The following is a 21,094-nucleotide window of genomic DNA, read 5'->3' on the forward strand; positions in this document are numbered from 1 at the left end:
TGGGGTATTTTGAGCTGAAACTTCACGGACACATTCAGGAGACACCTTAGACTTATATTACATCTTGTGAAAAACATTCTAGGGCACCTTTAAAAGACTGAAAATATCCACAGGTTATTTATTAAGTGCAAACCAACCCCCTTTACCCAGCCCAAAAACATTTTCCAACAGTCATGATTTACCTCTTGCCGAGAGCTTTTTGGTGTTGATGATTTTGGCAGCATACTCTTGGCCCGTGCACAGCTTGACACAACGTCGTACGACTGAGAAGGCCCCCCTGAAGAAACAGACGAGAGAAAAACACAGTGGCTCAGAAGATTTGCAGATACACCACTGAACTTGAAGAACCCCAAAAACAGTTCAAAACCCTTCAAAAATTCTGTGTCTGTGTTTTTATTTTTGGGTGAATAACATTAAAGAGGACCTATTATGCTTTTTTACATGTTTATCTTTCTTTACTTTGTAATATTGCTGTTTGAGTATGAAAAAGTTCTGCAAAGTCACATCAGCAGGAGTTATTCTCTATATCAGTGTCACTGTTTCTGAACTCCCTGAAATGCCTCCATTGTAGACTTGAGTTTTCCTCCGGGAACAAACACTTCACAATATTCCTCATTTAAATAATTCTCGCCCATGGTATACGCAAAATAAAGGGGCGGCGCCTGGTTTAGTTAGTTAGTAGTTTGTTGAAACTCATGGTTATGGTAAGGGGCAGGACATTTCCCAAACACACTCAAAGCGCTTGAACAACCACAACACACTGCTCCAGCCGACCAATCAGAACACATTGTGCTTTTCAGAAGGAGGGGCTTCATAGAGACAGGAACTAAACAGAGTGTTACTGACAGACTGGGAAGAGAGGAGCTGCAACAAAGCATTAAAACCTGTTCTAGTAGAGCCCAAAAGCAAAATAGGGCATTATATGACCTCATTAAGCACAACAACTGTTTTGCAGACTTCTAGGTCTTTACCAAAAACATCAACAGAGCCAGATTATAAATCAAAACACAACACATAGGTGTCATGATATTCACCAGGGAACAAAATGTAGAGCACACGCTGTCTATCAACAGCCTTCTTGGGTCTATTTTCAGAAAGACCTGCGTTACAAAAATCACTTGAGACAGTAATGATGTCATTCCTTACCAGCTAATTTTAGCACACCTTGTTACAGTTACACAATACACTTAGTATGTCTCAAGCAGACGCACTGAACATTCAAACTCGGATCCGTGACTTCCCGCCCTTCACCGACATGCTCAAATGCCCTTGGAAACATCCATGTGATGATAACATGTGATAAAAACAGACCATATGCCCCTCTGTGACCTCAGGCAAATCACCTGCACACGATTCGCTTGGCTAGCGGACTAGAAGACATGAAGACTGGGAGATGTTGGGCATCAGAAGACACTGATTGCCATTCAAAACATCACGGAACTAACTGTCAATCATACTTTTTACCATGACTTTTTTTGGATATGGTACCATGGTAATACTACGTTTTTGGACATTTTCAAGAATGTAAAAGCATGTAGTATCATGTATATTAGTGATGAATATTAAAATTCTGGCTGACACCAATAAGCCTATAATCTTTTAATGTTTTGACCAATAACTGATACATTTTTTTGATAAAATTCTATAATATTTTGAAAAATAAATGAATAAATGAAAAATAACACACTAAAAAGTAAAATCAATCATTTTAAATGCTAAAAGTTAATGTAGGCATTAAAACATTTAATATGAAAAACTGATATTTTAATATTTGCTAAAGACGACATTTAATAGTTATTAAATTATTAGTGTTTTTAAATAGTCACTTTATGTGAGAGCAATTAAATATCAATTATAGGCCTATATACTAGTTAATCGTGATTAATCATTTGCAAAATAAAAGTCTGTGTTTACGTAATATATATGTGTGTGTGTTCTGTGTAATATATATATATATATATATACACACACACATACAGGTATAAAGTTTAGAAATATATGCATGTATTATAAATATATATATATATATATATATATATATATATATATATATACACATTTTATATTACATGTAAACAAATATATATATAAATATAAAATTTTTCTTAAATATATACATGAATGTTTGTGTATTTATATATTCATAATTATTGAATAATCGCGCTTAATCGTTGCAGCCCTACTATATACAATCTGAATCAATACAGATACATTTAAAAATCTAAAAAAAATAGCAGATATATTTTTCATATTTTTGTAAATACAGTGGTATTTGCATACGGTATGGTCAAGTACCATGATATTATCATACTGTACAATGGTGATTTTGCAGTAAGGTCAGCATATTAACATAAGCACATTATCATATATAATGTAATATAGTGGTTGACCATAATATAGACCACATCACACTATTTAATTTAAATATAATAAATAACAAAAAAATTATATTAAATTTGTATAATATTTACTAAAATAATGTTAGTGTTTACTTATATAAAGAATCTTAGCTCTGTTAAAATAGAGGTCCTGCTTATGACACTTGTCAGCTGATGTGATAATTAGAAAAACTCAAATATCAGCCGAAATACTCGTCAACCACTAATATCATGCATTATAATTAATTTTATATAATATTGCTTGTCAACGTGAGGGAAACATCACATGATGTTATTCCCTCCAAGAAAAAGAATGGAAACTTCTCAACTAATAAAGCAGAAGGTCAAAACGTGTCACAACCATGAGCCGTCCACCTTTGACCAGGTGAATGCCGGAGCGCCATCTGTCTGCAGATCTGTTAGCAAACGTGTAGTTTCATTAGCGCTGGAAGCAGCCTGAGCGTCTCAGCGGAGACACTGAGCTGATTTACTGCTGTCGGCCTGTCAGGAAGACCAAACCGCCGAGCTGCGGGCTGCTGAGGTGTTCAGAGTAAACTGGCAAACAGCAGCAGAAAACACGCTCACAAACAACCAAAACCACAGCAACTCTGGACTGACAAGTCACACCCATAAATATAACTAAATTGAATTCTATAAATATATAATAATAAATATTAAATTAAATTCTATTTGATTCATAATATATTAATTAATTATATTAGATTGATAAAAAAATACAGTAAAAATAGCAATATTGTGAAGTATTATTACAGTATTAGCCCTAGAATTTTCAATTTATAGAAGAGCAAAGATAAAGAGGGCAGAAACTTCCTATTCGATTCTTATTAAAAAGATTTAATAACGGAAGAAAACAAGGGATTTAATTTGTTAATTGTAAAGCATATCAATGTAACCAATTACAAAGTAATTATTATATTGCAATCTAATGACTTAAGGATTTTTTTAACTCAAATTACAGATATAAGGAATCCAAAATACAACTTAATAATATACATATATAAAATACAAAGTTTATAATGGCTATTGTTTTTCAATAAATATTTTTTTTTATTATAACATTGGCGTATTTGGTATTGAGAAACAGTCTGATGGGGGTTTATTAACGACTTCAGTGCAGGTTACATAGTTACACCAGTAGGTGGCAGCAATGGACTGACTTTAAGAGTGAGTTAAGCCTAGGGTATACTTCATTTTTCACGCGTACGTAGACGTGCCAATATTCAGTAATACGATATATCACGATAATGAATATGCACGATATTATCACGGGCACTTTTTCAAATTCTGTGAAAATTTATTTATTACAAATTATTCAAATTTTTATAATGCATTTTAAGAATACTTTTACCCATTAAAGGGGACCTATTATACAAAATTCAGTTTTTCATGGTGTTTGTACATAAATGTGTGTTGGCAGTATGTGTTCACAACCACGCTATAACGATACAAATCCACCCACTCCTTTTTTTTAATCCCCATAAATCATAAGCAATGTCTCAGAACAAGCCGTTTCCAGATCCCTGGCAGTGAGACGTCACATTAGCCACAGGCCCTGCCCACGAGTGTTGACAGACACTGCTGTTTTAACATAGAACCGCCCTAAATGAGTTCACAGCCAGTTATACAGTCCGCCATTGCTGCACTGACGAGAATGTCTCCCAAGCGTTTTAGGTGTTCTGTGGCTGGATGAATTAATCCACATAGCTCTCTCCATTTACTCCCTAAATCTGAGCCGCTGAAGACGAGGTGGATTCATTTTGTTTTCGAAGAAAATGCTATGTCTGCGCGAATCATTTCACACCAGACTGCTTTATGAACAAATGTCAATACAAAATGGACAATACAAAACAGAGGTTGTGCTAAAACGTTGTTACTCAAGGATTGATCAGTAAACTGTTCTTGATCCAGTTTACAGTCTCCAGAGTGATACTGGATATGGCAGTAATGAAGGTGAGAGCACTTTATTACAGTTCATCAGAGTTGATTTACGGAAATAAAGTTTACCAGTTTATTAAGCACCACCCGAAAAGGCATACGGTCTTTATATATTTGTTTACTGTTAGTTGTTGTAACGAGTGTTTCTGTGTATTTTGCTGTGTATGTTGATGATAATGCAAGGGAAAGAGAGTTTATGGATAATATTTTATTGCACACTTGCACTGTGTTTTATTAAGCTCTTACAGTGATTTTCTAGAGCGAAAACAGACACTTCATATTTTGTGTGAAGAACAATAAACATCATAAAACTCATCAATAAACAGGCTTGTACTAAAATAGTGGATAAAAACAAGAAGACAATATAAGTTATAACCATAATTAAACTAAACTATACCTGTTTTATCTCCATGCAGCATATATTGGCAGTTTCTGTCTTATAGTGCGTCCTGACTAAATCCTGACAGGGGAGGATCAGCTCTTATAGCTCCGCCCTCTTAGGCTGAGCGCAGCAGCTCATTTGCATTTAAAGGGCACACACTGAAACGGCGCGTTTTTGCTCAACCCCAAAAAGTGACAATTTTAACATGCTATAATAAATGATCTGTGGGGTATTTTGAGCTAAAACTTCAAATACACACTCTGGGGACACACTCCTTGTAAAAAAAGGCATAACAGGTCCCCTTTAAGAGTATAAAATGCATGAATAATAAAATGCACCGCTGTAAGCTGTGTCAAAGAGACAGGCGCATGTAAACAAGCCCAATGAGCATGAGAAGCATATGGCGGAATGAGACACGCTGAATGAAAGTGCAGGTTCACTCTCTGACAGCAGAGGGCGCTGATGCAACAGCAGAAATGAAGCGGTTACCCCGGAAACAAAGCAGCTGCACTACTGAACAGTATTTCAAATGCTTCAAACAGCCATTCAGTTTTTTGTATTGAGCAATGTTTTTTGTAATTATAGTTGAGCAATCTCTCGCCACAAGTTACAACCTATGTAAATATATATGTATTCTTTCATGCTAGAGGAGTTAAACAAATGAGGGTACTTTCTAACCTCTTTACATAATCTCCATCGTCGCTGAGCTCTGGTCTGTTCTATTTATGTAGTTTTTCTTTGACTACCCTGTGAATAGATTGATGCCCCCAGGGCACGGTTGCCACCTTGTGGATAAACCAATTACTATTAAATGCACATACAAAATATGTACAGTACGCGCTTACTCTTCTGATTACGAAATTCGCATTAAGTAAACTTTGGGCTTTAGTAGACCATTCTTTAAAAAAAAAAAACTGATTAATTCTGCAAGGTTGTAAACAAGGAAAATATTTTAACAAAGCGGCTCCGGGGTGAAGCTGAATCTGACGCTTCACTTCATAGAGATCGAACCATTGACCACTCGTTATTGACTGCATGTCCCAGTCATGGGAAAACCTCTTAACGTTTGAAAGGATACTATGACAAAGATATTGTTTTCCTCATTCAAGTTGATTTTTAATAATTCAAGCACTTTTCAGGTACCTATTCATAAATATTGCTGTTTTCAAGGGTTTTCCAATACTTAAATTTAAAAAAGTCAAATTAAAGCACTTTGTACAAGGTGCTTAAAGCACTTTAATTTGACATTTAAAGGAAAATTTGTATGAGGAAAATATTTTATATTTATTTTTTAAATAATTTAAATATGAAGTAAGAACAAAACACTAAACTTGGTCATGGTAAAAAAATATCTGGCAACTAGAGTTACAGGTTTTATTTTACTATGCAAAAAATGCACAGAAAGACTAACAAAAATTTCACAGGAAAAAGCATACATTGACTACGACATACTATTTTGCTAGCTCTCTCTTGATTTTGCATGTGTTTGTAATTTCTTTGCATGACAGCCTGGCTAAAAATGATGTCTGCACAATTTCATTGCGTTATCACAAATAAAACATTTGACTCCAAGCACAACTACAATATGCTTGCAAAATCTTTATCCATTTTTTAAATAACATTTGAATAAAGGGTGAAGATGTCCATTTTCCTTGGCTGGACATCACTTTTGCCCGCTACTATATATATAGTCAAAATATGTACAAATATCTAAAAAAAAAAGAAAGTTGAGTAAAGGCTAAAATGCATGTCTCCACCACAAACTGAGGATGTGGTAAAATGTTCAGTTAAGTATGGTGACGATCTGTTAAAATATCACACATATAAAACATTTCAAAAGTTGTATATGTCTATTTCTCCTAAGTGAGAGAATATATGTTAAGACGAACTGAAAATGAAACATACAGAGCATTTATAAAAAAAGAGAAGTTTAAAAAGTTTTGAAACAGTTTCTCAAGAGAAATCGGTCTACTACTATTTGTGTGTTATTATGACTGTGAGTGATACACACGGGCCCGTTTAATAATTCAGGAGAAAACGGTGCAAAAGAAACGCAATACTGACTGACTGGAGGGGGGGGGGGGGCTGAGAGAGGAAAATAATTTCCTAACGTCAGGCCACAGGCATGTCACACACACATACACAGATTATAGACAGCAAACAGCCGCCCGGGCAGCTCTCACAGCTCCAAATGTCACCAGACAGAACGATACAATGTAGCGACCCTTCACTGCTGCCCAGAGTTTTTGATACGTTGTAACATTGTAATACTCATGTGGAGATCTATTGACTCTCAAATGTATATCACCAAAAACCCTTCAATAGCTGATAATTACGATCACAAACACAAGATAATAGTTGCTGACGGCTCCTCTGAGCATGCATGAAATCCTCCAGAGGAGCCACAAAACATGCAATATCCTCATGTTTTTGATCTCTCTCTCTCTCTATATATATATATATATATAATACATGCATATTAATGCAACTCAATCTAATGTGTCTTAAAAGCTCCCCTGTGCATTCTACATATAAAAAATGCACTAAAGGGGCTGCAAACATGCAATATCCTCCAAATATAGCTCATATTTATGATCTTTGATTCACTATTTCACTTCACCATTTCAATGCACTCTTTTCCCAGACATCTTCTACATATTAAATGCAGCCTCAGAATTAACACCTGGTTGCTCATTTGTATAATCAGAGACTGTATGAGTTTAAATATTCACTGTAACATGCACAGTGGTGGGTGTATTTAAATGCAACTCCTCTCTAATGTTTCTTGACAGCTCTTCTGAGCATTCTGCATGAAATGCACCAGAGGAGCCACAAAACATGCAACATTCTCAAAATGAACCCCTGACTGCTTACATTTAACGTTAAATTAAACACAGCAGTGGAAGTATTTGAATGCAACTCCGTGTAATGTTTCCTGACAGCTCTTTTGTGCATTCTGCACAAGATGCATCGAGTTCAAATGTGCCAAAAACCATGCAAAACGAAGCCCTGACCGCTGTAGTAAATATGTAAACAGTCACTTAGATAAGAGTAACTCTACAGATACTCAGATGGCGAAAAGCATCCGATATCCTCATTATGATCACCATATTGCTCTTGTTTGTCATAAATGACTGTAATATAGTTAAAGAGTAGTGGGAGTATTTAAATGCAACTCTCTCTGATGTTTCCTGACAACTCCTCTGGGCTTTAGCATATAAATTTGCATTCAATAAATGCGTGGCATCAGTATAAGACACTCGGCTTATGCACAAACACTAAGAGAGAAAGCAAATCTTACTTTCCAAGTTCTTCGTACAGCTGGTACTCGTCGGTGAAGCGCGTGCAAGTTGTCGTTGCCATTTCTCAGCCCTCAGCGTTCGCGGCAATATCCGAGCTGTCTTCCAGCACTACGATTACGCTTCTGTTCCTTCGACTTGCGGGATTTTGAGGACAAAACTTAAACGTGGATGTGGTTTCGAGGGAGGGAGAGGTTTGCCGACGAGCAGGCTCGACTGCTTTACCGACCTCTCACCGAATGCGCCGTTTAACTGCAGTGCACTTGTTTTCCGCTGTGTGAGAGACGCGCGCTGTCACCGCTGGAGGGCGCAGCGGAGCTTCTGTTTGTGGCGCTACACCTGCAACATCTTTCCGTTTCACACCTTTTTTAGTAGGTGTGTGGAGAGGTGACATCATTACGAAAACATTAATTTTGTTCAATTTAACTGGCCAAATGTATTGTAAATTTGACGATTTAACGGACAGACATACCATACTTAAAATGCATATATTACCATTCAAATCTTTTATTTTATTTTGTCACAAGTCGAGGGTGGGTTTTCAAATTCTTCATTTATTAGCAAATATATACATACAGTACAAGTCCAAAAGTTTGGAACCACTAAGATTTTTAATGTTTTTAAAAGAAGTTTCGTCTGCTCACCAAGGCTACATTTATTTAATTAAAAATACAGTAAAAACAGTAATATTGTGAAATATTATTACAATTTAAAATAACTGTGTACTATTTAAATATATTTGACAAAGTAATTTATTCCTGTGATGCAAAGCTGAATTTTCAGCATCGTTACTCCAGTCTTCAGTGTCACATGATCCTTCAGAAATCATTCTAATATGCTGATCTGCTGCTCAATAAACATTTATGATTATTTTCAATGTTGAAAACAGTTGTGTACTTTTTTTTTCAGGATTCCTTGATGAATAGAAAGTTCAAAAGAACAGCATTTATCTGAAATACAAAGCTTCTGTAGCATTATACACTACCGTTCAAAAGTTTGGGGTCAGTAAGAATTTTTATTTTTTTTAAAAGAAATTAAAGAAATGAATACTTTTATTCAGCAAGGATGCATTAAATCAATCAAAAGTGGCAGTAAAGACATTTATAATGTTACAAAAGATTAGATTTCAGATAAACACTGTTCTTTTGAACTTTCTATTCATCAAATAATCCTGAAAACAAATATTGTACACAAATATTTTGTACAATTGTACACATTAAATGTTTCTTGAGCAGCAGATCAGCATATTAGAATGATTTCTGAAGGATCATGTGACACTGAAGACTGGAGTAACGATGAGGAAAATTCAGCTTTGATCACAGGAATAAATTAATTTTTCAAATATATTTAAATAGTACACAGTTATTTTAAATTGTAATAACATTTCACAATATTACTGTATTTTTAATTAAATAAATGTAGCCTTGGTGAGCAGACAAAACTTCTTTTAAAAACATTAAAAATCTTAATGGTTCCAAACTTTTGGACTGTACTGTATATAAAATATAAAACATTTCGATTTTTTTTTTCTTTAACATGTATTAAACATCTTTATATTATAAGTGTGGAACATATATGTTGTGCATGTGGTACAACAAATATTCATTTTAATTATATTTATCCCTGAGAACACGCAACAAAGGGGGCAAGGCCATGTTGGGCTGCTTTAGAGAAGAGGAAGAGTTGTTGTAGTAGAGTGTTGTTGACATGTCATCATTTACACCGGACTGCTTCACAAACGAGGGTCAATTCAACACTGGATTTGCACAAAAGATTAACATGACATGAGTTGAATCAACTCCACAGCAACTACATAAATTTATCCACTAACCATTCAGAAACGTCCAGTTTCATTTTAAAAGTTGTAACTTCTTCCTGAGTCTCTCCATCAGTGTCGACTCCGGTTTGAACAATGTAAGGCTGAACACCGTTACTGACAATCCTCATTTTGGCTGCGTGAGATTCTCCAGCTTTGTTGTTGCTGCAAGTTGTTAAAGCTCCGCCCTCTTCTGGAAAGTGGGCCGGGAGCAGCAGCTCATTTGCATTTAAAGGGACACACACAAATAGGGGCAAATTTGACAAGTTATAATAAATGATCTGTGGGGTATTTTGAGCTGAAACTTCACAAACACATTCTGGAGACACCAGAGACTTATACTGCATTTTGTGAAAAGGTGCATAATAGGTCCCCTGTTATATATATGAAATGACTTTAAAATTTAGCTTAAAAATACAGATACAAAAAAAAAAAGTTATCTAATAGATACAAAATAACAAACTAGCAAACATTATCTGCAAAAAAATAATACCAGAACTTGACTTTCCTTAATCAGTTTTGCTTAATGACTTTTAATCAACAAGTGTTTTGGGGTTTTATAATTTCAATAAATGTATTTTAATAAAATGTTCTGCTTGAGAAGTGTGCTGCAATGATGCAAGAATCACACAAATTTAATGTTTACAAAAGGTTTTAATTATGCACAAATGAAACCAAAAAAAAAAAAAATCTGATGCAAATAATGGAAATGAATGAACATCTAGAAATTCTTCCCCTGTGTGAACTTGAGCAATCTGCTTAAAGACACAGCACAAACCTTTAATATATCTGATCAAACGTTCTTTCACTGTTGCTATTGTAGGTCACTGAAATAGCATGAAAACTAACAAATAATAAGCCCTGAATAGTCAGTAACTGGGCAAATGTAATGATCACAGACACACGCAGCCAATGAAAACCTCTGTCAACTGATTCCATAAAACACTAAAATTATAAATGATCATTGGCTCAATTTGTATGCCAAACATTAACAAAAAACGAGACAGTGATCAGTGTCAGTGAATCAGTTATACTGGCATGAGATGTGCAGCGCAGACACTGATGATGTTCATTTGTAGCGCCGCAAGAAAGCGCCACGTCACTGTCCTTCAGCGTGTGTTACATTAAGTGCTGACTTTACATCTGACATCGTCGTGTAACCTCAAAACTGAACAGCATTGGGTGGGATGTTGAACAAGGAGGGGTCAAACTCCTGTCCTTTAAATGGAGATCCTTCGGCATCCCAGCCCTTCTTCAGCATCTCGTGGACTTTCTGAAATACAAAATAAAACAACTATATAAATGTAGTTTCTCATGCAACAAGTCCCAAAGCTCTTAAAATACATTAAAGCATGTTGAAGTATCCTTGGGCTGAACTCCTTTTGTTCACAGAAGAAAAAGAGAAGTAGGAAAGTCATATAGAAAATAACAATCTGCTTGCATGCTCACTAGAGCGGCATGATTAATTGTGATCTTGTGATCTCGATTCAAACATCCACACGATCTTCTTCCTAAATGACAAGGATTCTTCTGGGTCTAATAAACCTTTGACAAGTACGATCACAGCAAACAGTCAGATCTGTGTTGGCGCTGCCAGTGATCCAGAGAGAGCAGTTGTCTTTTTTTAACATCACAGTATCATCATTTCTGTTACAGTAATTCAAAATATCACAAAAGTACTAGCATAAATGTTTTTAGTTTGGATATCATAAATTCTTTAGATAGTAAAAAGTCCTGTGCTGCTCTATTTGTTGATCTATCAAAAGCTTTTGACTCTGTAGATCACAAATTAATACTACAAAGAATGTTACGGCTCTAAAATGGTTTGAAAATTCTCTTTCAGAACGCACTCAATGTGAGTCTGTGGAAAATTACAATTCACCTTTCCTTCAAGTAAACAGCGGGGCTCCTCAAGGATCTGTTTTAGCCCCTCTTTTATTTTCTATTTATAACAGTGATTTAGGTCATGGAATAGATTTAGCCAAAATACATTTGGCTAAATCACAATTATTTATACAACTGCATCTTCTCTAAATCAAGTCTTAAAGCAACTGCAGAATGCTTTTCAGATGTTGCCTTTAAAAATGGTTTTAAACTAAAAAAAGACAATATATATGATTTTTAAAGGTGCCCTAGAATCAAAAATTGAATTTACCTCAGCATAGTTAAATAGCAAGCGTTCAGTACATGGAAATGACATACAGTGAGTCTCAAACACAATTATTTCCTCCTTCTTGTATAAATCTCATTTGTTTAAAAGACCTCCGAAGAACAGGTGAATCTCAACATAACACAGACTGTTACGTAACAGTCGGGATCATTAATATGCACGCCCAAATATTTGCATATGCCAGCCCATGTTCAAGGCATTAGACAAGGGCAGCCAGTATTAACGTCTGGATCTGTGCACAGCTGAATCATCAGACTAGGTAAGCAAGCAAGAACAATAGCGAAAAATGGCAGATGGAGCAATAATAACTGACATGATCCATGATTACATGATATTTTTAGTGATATTTGTAAAGTGTCTTTCTAAATGTTTTGTTAGCATGTTGCTAATGTACTGTTAAATGTGGTTAAAGGGATAGTTCACCCAAAAATGAAAATTTGATGTTTATCTGCTTACCCCCAGTGCATCCAAGATGTAGATGACATTTTTTCTTCAGTCGAACGCAAATTATGATTTTTAACTGAAACCGCTGCTGTCTGTCAGTCAAATAATAGCAGTAGATGGGAACTTCGACTATAACAGTAAATAAAACTTGCTTAGACAAATCAAAATTAAAACCTGCGGCTCGTGACGGCACATTAATGTCCTAAGACACGAAACGATCGGTTTGTGCGAGAAACCGAACATTATTTACACTCAAAAAAATAACTTGTTGGTCTAGGTTAATTCAATTATGACACCTATTTCCACACAGTTGAACTGATTTATTTGAACTTAAGCTAGGTTAATTGTACTAATGAGTGAAATTCATCCTAATTGAATGAGATCACACCAGTTTCATTTGACATATTCTGTGTATGTTTCCTGAACATAATTCATTCTTGTTGATCCAACCAGTGCTTTTTTTTGTTTTTTTTGTTACCATCATGGTGAAGATGTGCGCTTGTGCTTAGGTTTTGAGTAGCTGTTGTACACAGACATGTTTCATGACCATTGAGAGGGGAAAAGCTGATGACCATATGTAGACTGTGTAAATTTTGTGCTGACCCTCAAACTAATTTATTTATATTTCTATAAAAACTAAAATAACACTTTTTCATATGCATAACATTTATAGCATGCAAGTGATGATCAGGTAAAGAACTTCTCATCACTGGCTTGAGCACAGTTAATGCTCGTTGAGAACAATATAAATTTGTTTTACGTAGCCACCTAGAGCCTAACCACAAGGTCTACACTTCAGCATAATGGTAACCTCAAAAAAAATCGACATAAACTCTTTTAAATGTCAAATATAACTGAACATCAAACTTTAAAAGGTGTTTCCCTTTACTAAAAAACACATTAAACAGCACTTAAGTTCAACATTTACTGTTCCAATCTTTCCCTACGCAAAGCATGCTGGGAACTAGAAATCCACTGCCCAGGTTCAATCAATGCAACATAAATGATCATGTAGTCCCAACACAAATGGTTTAGGTTGACCTAACATTTTGCAAATTTAATTTCATTTAACATAATACAATTGAGTGCAAATGCCAATTAAGTAAAAAACTAAAGATTTGTGTTGGTTCAGCTTATTTTATTTAAATAAACTGAACAAGCAGCTAGAATCATTTTTTTGAGTGTATATAATTGTTACCTCTAATACACCACTATGTCCAACTTCGTTCAGCTTCCTGTTAGTGAGGTCAAAAAACCCGCTCTGCTGACAAAAGTGATGTCTCGCCCATATACTTCAATGAGCGCGAGACATCACTTCCGTTGTCAGAGCGCGATCAGACCTCACTAACAGGAAGCTGAACGAAGTTGGACATAGTGGTGTATTAGAGGTAAAAAATTATATAAATACTGTTCGGTTTCTCACACAAACCGATCGTTTCGTGTCTTAGGACATTAATGTGCCGTCACGAGCCGCAGGGTTTAATTTTGATTTGTCTATGGAAGTTTTTTCGACTCTTATTGTTCAAGTTCCCAATCACTGCTATTTGACTGACAGACGGCAGCGGTTGCAGTTAAAAATCATCATTTGCGTTCGACTGAAGAAAAAAAGTCATCTACATCTTGGATGCACTGGGGGTAAGCAGATAAACATCAAATTTTCATTTTTGGGTGAACTATCCCTTTAAAGTTACCATCATTTATTACTGTATTCACAGAGCCATCGCTATTTTCATAATTCATAAACACATCTTCATTCTTTATAAATCTCTCCAACAGTGTGTAATGTTAGCTTTAACCACAGAGCACGATCAGACTCATTCAGAATCAAATGTAAACATCCAAATAAATACTGTACTTACGCGATTAGACATGCTGCATGACGAACATTTTGTAAAGATCCTTTTGAGGGTTATATTAGCTGTGTGAACTTTGTTTATGCTGTTTAAGGCAAGCGCGAGATCTGGAGGAGGGGAACACGAGATTTAAAGGGGCCGCTCAGCATGAATCGGCGCATATTTAATGATGCCTCAAAATAGGCATTTTAAAAAAATAAATAAAAAATAATATGGGGTATTTTGAGCTGAAACTTCGCAGACACATTCAGGGGACACCTTAGACTTATATTACATCTTTTAAAAAGACGTTCTACGGCACCTTTAATTGTGGTCGCTCTAAGGTAACAGATCTGGCAATCACAACTTTAGATGCTATATTTATTGAAAGAGTTAGTTCTTATAAATATTTAGGTATATGGATGGAAGAGAGATTAGCTTTTGATGTACATATTGATAATCTGTTGAAGAAGCTCAGGCCAAAATTAGGGTTTTTTTTATCGTTGAAGAAATTGTTTTCCTTAAGAGGCTAGAACGAAATAGTAGAGTACATTTTGATCTATAATATTGATTATGGTGACCTTTTATATATATGCATGCAGCTACATCTCTACTCAGGAAATTAGACTGTTTATCATGCAGCATTACACTTTGTAGTGCCGAGTCACATTATTTCACTTTATATGAACTTTAGCTTGGTTATCTTTACATCAAAGGAAAAAGTTGCATATGTATTTATTTATTGCAAAGGCTCTTTTAGGTAAATAACCTTATTATATTTCAAATCTTTTAATTCTTTATACAAATAGTTATTGCACTAGATCTGGTTCTCATATTCGTCTAAAAGTCCCAAGTGTATTGTGAGAATTTGGTAAATGTGCTTTTTCTTTTTATGCTCCTTGGGCTTGGAATGATTTGCAAAATGTACTTAATCTAGATGCACTTCCACCTTTGAGGATTTTTAGATGTCTTTTGCTTAATGGACCCTTGTAAATGTTTTTCTTGATTTTATATACGAGTGGTTGCGGCATTGCTTTTGTGATTCTCTCTGTGTGTAACTTTATGTGCTGCCGACTTGACCAGGTCTCACTGGCTAAATAAGGGTTAAATAAAAATAAAAAATAAACACTGATGTCTATGGTAGCAATCAAAACAGAGCAAATCACCTTTTAAAAGTAACTTCAAATAATGATTGTATCAATTACATCATTACACCAGTAGGTGGCGACAAGTGACTGTTAAAAAGTATCAGTCATCAGCAATTTCTCTCAGGTGACTTTGCTTCAGCCGATGTGATTAGATAACTGGACTAACCAGTGGACCAATCGCATCGCACAGCATCTCAAATGTTGGTTTGATCATTTATTGCATTTCATCTGCACACTCATTTATGATGTAGAGAAAAGTGCCAGAGATTCTTCCCCGATTGCAGCAACTTCCATTTTTTACAACAGATATTACAGTCAATTTCCCAGGAAGTAACGATTTTTTTCTTTTGAACACATGGGATGGAAACGGTGCTTTATTCGCAAATATTTTATGTGATATTCCAATTTTGCACATAAGTTAAATTCGCAACTTTGAATGGAAACAGCTGTTTTCATTCTGATTCATTCTGTAATGCAACAAGTGATTCTATGAGTGAGTCACTGAATCATTCATTCAAATCGATTAAAAAAAAATTATATTTTTAAATAGACAGCAGCAATTATCATTTTGTCAGCACCTCTAGTAAATTGTTATTTTGTTTAGTTGTCCATTCAGAATTGTGATCTCTATTCAAAACAAAAAATGGAGATTATCAATTTATCCAGATTCATGCAGCTGTAGTGCTCACCATCTCATGGCTCTGTGGCTTCCCCTGGAGCTTTTGGTGGTAATCGAATGTCAGGCGGTCCAGTACGGCATGCTCTTCTTCATCTACGGTTGCCATGGTGCGTTCCCGGTTGATCTGGTTCACATCGATCTCAGTCTCGCCCTTCAACACGGCGCTCCACCAAACTTCACCGGTTTTACTGAGGGACAGCTGGAGGAAAAGACCAAAATGATTATCATGACTGTCTACAACTACTAACAAAATACATCAGATCTGTATCCATTTTACATTGCCACAAAAGTACAAATAATAATAATAATAATTCCAAGGTATAACTAGAGATTAATATATTGTACACTAAAGGTACATTTTTTAATGTTTCTTATTAAGTTTCTTCTGCTCACCAAAGCTGGATTTATTTGATTAAAAATACAGTAAAAACAGTAATATTGTGAAATATTATTGCAATTTAAAATAAATGTTTTCTATGTGAATATATTTTAAAATGTAATTTATTCTTGTGTTGCCAAAGCTAAATTTTCAGCATCATTACTCCAGTCTTCAGTGTCACATGATCCTTCAGAAATCATTCTAATGTGCTGATTTGCTGCTCAAGAAACATTTATTATTATCAATGTTGAAATTATGTTGCAGCTTTGGTCTTAGAGCCTAAGAGACTTCTTTTAAAAACATTAAAAAGTGTAATCATTTCAAAGTTTTGACTGTTTTTTTAAAATGACAGCAAATGAGAAAAACTATTGTTTTTTTATTTAATCATTTACTATTTATTTTAATCAATTTAAGTATTAATTAAATTATAATTTTAAAGACAGTATTTATAAGGTTGCACTATATAAATATATTTAAAAAAATTTATAAATTATTTATAGATATTTTTAAAGACAGCAATTATAATGGCATCATAAAAATAGATTAATAATTTAATTCTTTTTAATTTATTCCTTTTAAATAATTATATAAAATAATTAATAAAGTGGAATATTATAAATAAATTCATAATTTAAACATTTTAAGTACTTTATTTTTACACAAAATTGCTCAAATTTCACTTAAAAAAAAATTGAAAACCAAGTGTTTATTATCCACTGACAAGACTGTCAGTAAATTTTAGACCCGACAATGAGGTAAAACCCCCGAAAAATGGCTAATCTCCATTTTAAATACACCATCCACAAATAATGTGTACCAAAACGCAGCGGCCGGGCTCCAGACTCCACAAGGAATTCTCTGTGTTAATTTTATGTGTGAATTCGCCCTCCATCAGGACTCTCTGAGATCCTCCCTCGTTCACGGCCACACGTACCCGTCCCGGCTGCAGGTCCACAGACACCTGCACGGAAAGATGGAACGGAAAGCAGACTGTTATCAAATTTAGTCTGTTGTAATACTAGACAGCAAGATAAAATTTTATCTAAATGCCAATCTGTAAGACAGTATCCCTGATAAAATCAGACGGCAGCAGGTTACACACACCTGACGGCCTTTAACGACGGAAGGCGGCACATGCACTCGAACTTCCACATCCGTGTAATCCTGTGACCAGATGTAATTGTCTCTAACGGCACCATTGTAACTGTCTGCATTGGACTGAAAGCTTTCCTGCCCACTGGAAATGCAGAACAGAACAAGTTAAAAGTTTGGTGAGTTTTTAAAAGAAGTCTTATATGTTCACCAAGACTGCATTTACTTCTCTGCATTATTTCATTAAACTGAATTTTCAGCATCATTACTGCAGTCTTCAGTGTCACATGATCCTTCAGAAATCATTCTAATATGCTGAATTGCTGCTCAAGAAACATTTCTTAGAATTATAATTTATAATATATTAAAATATAAGATATTATAAAGTTGCTTTTTATGAATTTATTTTTAAAAACACATACAGCAACTATAAAGTGGCAATGTGGCATATTATAAATTTAATTATTTTTATTTAATAAATTATTTATTTTAATTATTCTTAAAGACAGCATTTATAGTTATCAATAATTTAATTATTTTTAATTTAATAAATTATAATTTATTTAGCATTTTATTACATTATTTATTTATTACATTATTTAAGACACTAAGTGGCATCATATGAATTGATTAATACATTATTTTTAATGTATTTGTTTTATATAAATATATACATTTTATAAAAAAAATAAACAATATAGAAATAATAGAAATAAACAATTCAAACATTTGAATTACTTTATTTTTTATTTAATAAAAATTATATTTAATATAATTCTTTTTACTGCTGTCACACCCAAAATAAAATCACAACACTGACATGATGTTGAAAACAGTTGTGCTGCTTGATATTTTTGTAGAAGCTGGGATAATTCTTTTCAGGGTTATTTGATGATTATTATGGTTCAAAAGAACCTATATTTGAAATAGAATAGATGTATTTATTTGAAAGATTTTATTTGGATTCTATTTTTTTTTAATAGAATCTCCTGTAACATAAATTAAATTACTGCCCCTTTTGATCCATTTAATGCATCCAAAATTTGACTGGTAGTGTATATCTCTGTATTGGTATTTTTTGAGCAAATGAAAAGTCAGTCTTACGCTTTAGTGTTGTCAGAATCCGAGTGTGATGCCGCCGTGGCTCCTGCTGGCTCAGCAGCACTGCTGTCTGGAGCGTCTGCGCTCAGTGCTGATGGAGCTGCTGTGACAGGCGTGGACGACTCTGTGCCTCTCTTCTCCTCCACAGGAGCTTCAGCCTGTTGCTCTGACTGAACCTCCAGCTCCTGTATTGCAGGAGGAGCAGCTTTCGTCTCCTCGGCCACCCTCACTGCCCTCTCTCTGTCCTGCTCAGCAAGCTTCTCAAATAACTTAAACGTCTGATGGAAGAATGACAGTAAAGACACAGTAAATTGAACAGACTCTTGAATTTATTTAAGAAATTATAAAGTTGCATATTATAAATAATATAAATAAATCAATTATTTATATTGATTTATTTATTATAAATAAATATTAATTATTTTTAAAAAGACACTGTTACAGCAATTATAAAGTGGCATAATATAAATATAAAAAACTAGTATAATTATTTTTAAATTAATAAATTTAAATAAAAATATTTATTTTAATTAATTTAATTATTTTTAAAGACACTTACAGTAATTACAAAGTGGCAATGTGGCATATTATAAATAGATTAATAATTTTTATTTAATTAAAAATAAAGTAAAATAAAAACATATTTAAGACAGCATTAATAAGGTGGCATAATATAAATATCAATAATTGAATTTTTTTTATTTAATAAATTATTTTCATTTAAAAAATATTACATTAATTAAGACGCTTAACAGCAATTATAAAGTGGTGTCATATGAATATTTAGTGCCGTCAAACAATTAATCGTGATTAATCACATCCAAAATAAAAGTTTGTTTACATAATGTGTGTGTGTGTGTACTGTGTATATTTATGTATATATAAATACACACACATGCATGTATAGATTTAACGAAAATATATTATATTATATATAAAATTATAATAAATGATATATAAATATAAACATATAATTATACATGTATAAATGTAAATATTTCTTAAATACATGTGTGTGTTTATATATACAAAATATACACAGTACACACACATATTATGCAAACACAAACTTTTATAAAAAAATAATATAATTATATATATATATATATATATATATATATATATATATATATATATATATATATATATATAAAATAAAAATAATAGAAATAATAGAAATTAATTTGAACATTTTATTTTTTATTTAATAAGGTAATTTAATTATATATATATAAAAAATAAATATATTAAATCAAATAATATATTAAATAAAAATAACATGTTCAAATTAATTTCTATTATATATATATATATATATATATATATATATATATATATACTTTTTTTTATATTTTTATATTATATATTTTTTTTATTTAATATATTATTTTATTTAATATATTTATTTTTTATATATATAATTAAATTACCTTATGAAATAAAAAATAAAATGTTCAAATTAATTTCTATTATTTCTATTTTATATATTATATATAAATAACAATATATGACAACAATGTATGACAATAACAGCCTTGAGTTGGTGTTTTATATTAAATATATATAAAACACTAACACAAGGCTGTTATTGTCATACATTATACCAGCAAAACAAGACCATACCATGTTTTTGAACTAGTACCATGACAGTAAATATCATAGTTCATAAATATAATAATCATTCAGTACCATGGTATTTCCAGCCATCGCTGTACCATGGTACTGCCACATTTATACTTATTTATAAAGAATCCAGTCAGTTTAATGGATCAAAACAAAAGTCGCTCAGCACCTTGAACACCATGTTTTCAGCTACTCCGGGTGGGAAGCCCATGCGGTCCTGTGGGCCGTTGAGGAGGCGATAGAAGTCCGTCTTTCTGTAGAGGAACCCAAAATAAACCTGCAGAAAATTCTGAATGTTTCCAACATGCTGCAGGATACCTAACAGCGCGTTATCATACAACTCCGTCATTTCCACCGGAGAAGACATGGCTGAGCAGCTCAGCGGCAGCAAATGTGACTTAAAGCTGTTTAATTTAGATGCTGGTTGATGAAAAACAAACGTAAAGCAACAGAGGACCCGCAGAAAACTTGTGAAACAGCACTGCAACAACAGATCTTTCGAGAGGACGCAGCTGCTTTGGCACTTCCTGTTCACTCAGTACAAAATAAAAGTCGTCCAAACTTAAAAAAACATTTTACATAATTATATATATTATATTGTTATTATTTAATAATATGTAATAAATTGAATTTAATGCTAATTTTATATATATATATATATATATATATATATATATATATATATATATATATATATATATATATATATATATATATATATATATATATTCTAATTAATTGTTAACATAATACTACATTAAAATATTAATATTAAAGTGTACTAATATTTATTTG

At 33.3% G+C, this 21,094-nt stretch overlaps 2 protein-coding genes across 37 annotated transcripts in view; both read right to left on the reverse strand.

The window, feature by feature from the left end:
- LOC137028537 (calcium/calmodulin-dependent protein kinase type II subunit beta) overlaps positions 1-8,280 on the reverse strand; it is an 86,420-nt gene extending 78,140 nt beyond the window's left edge. For 29 of the 36 annotated variants that reach the window (XM_067397452.1, XM_067397448.1, XM_067397447.1 and 26 more), the window contains exons 1-2: positions 8,018-8,279; positions 183-277 (exon numbers count right to left, since the gene is read on the reverse strand). In XM_067397452.1, coding sequence (XP_067253553.1) covers positions 183-277; positions 8,018-8,079 — 157 coding nt within the window. In that variant the 5' untranslated portion in view covers positions 8,080-8,279. Of the gene's footprint in view, positions 1-182; positions 278-8,017 lie in introns of all 36 variants that reach the window. The other 7 variants (XM_067397468.1, XM_067397465.1, XM_067397464.1 and 4 more) reach the window with 2 other exon arrangements.
- Positions 8,281-10,427: 2,147 nt separating this feature from the next.
- Positions 10,428-20,823, reverse strand: nudcd3 (NudC domain containing 3). Its single transcript, XM_067399019.1, has 6 exons — positions 20,469-20,823; positions 18,680-18,954; positions 17,588-17,720; positions 17,301-17,444; positions 16,115-16,303; positions 10,428-11,104 (listed from the first exon to the last, which is right to left on the reverse strand). The coding sequence occupies exons 1-6, from the start codon at positions 20,664-20,666 to the stop codon at positions 10,994-10,996; spliced, it is 1,050 nt and encodes a 349-aa protein (XP_067255120.1). The 5' UTR covers positions 20,667-20,823; the 3' UTR covers positions 10,428-10,993.
- Positions 20,824-21,094: the final 271 nt, after the last annotated feature.

This window comes from Chanodichthys erythropterus, chromosome 10 (genome assembly GCF_024489055.1).
Source record: "Chanodichthys erythropterus isolate Z2021 chromosome 10, ASM2448905v1, whole genome shotgun sequence".
Classification (NCBI taxonomy): Eukaryota; Metazoa; Chordata; class Actinopteri; order Cypriniformes; family Xenocyprididae; genus Chanodichthys; species Chanodichthys erythropterus.

Coding starts and splice junctions, on each gene's coding strand:
- nudcd3 (XM_067399019.1), bottom strand. CDS start 20,666: ATGTCTTCTCCGGTGGAAATGACGGAGTTGTATGATAACGCGCTGTTA. Junction 18,955..20,468: donor CTGAAAACATGGTGTTCAAG/GTGCTGAGCGAC, acceptor TTCTTCCATCAG/ACGTTTAAGTTATTTGAGAA. Junction 17,721..18,679: donor GATTCTGACAACACTAAAGC/GTAAGACTGACT, acceptor CTGCATTTCCAG/TGGGCAGGAAAGCTTTCAGT.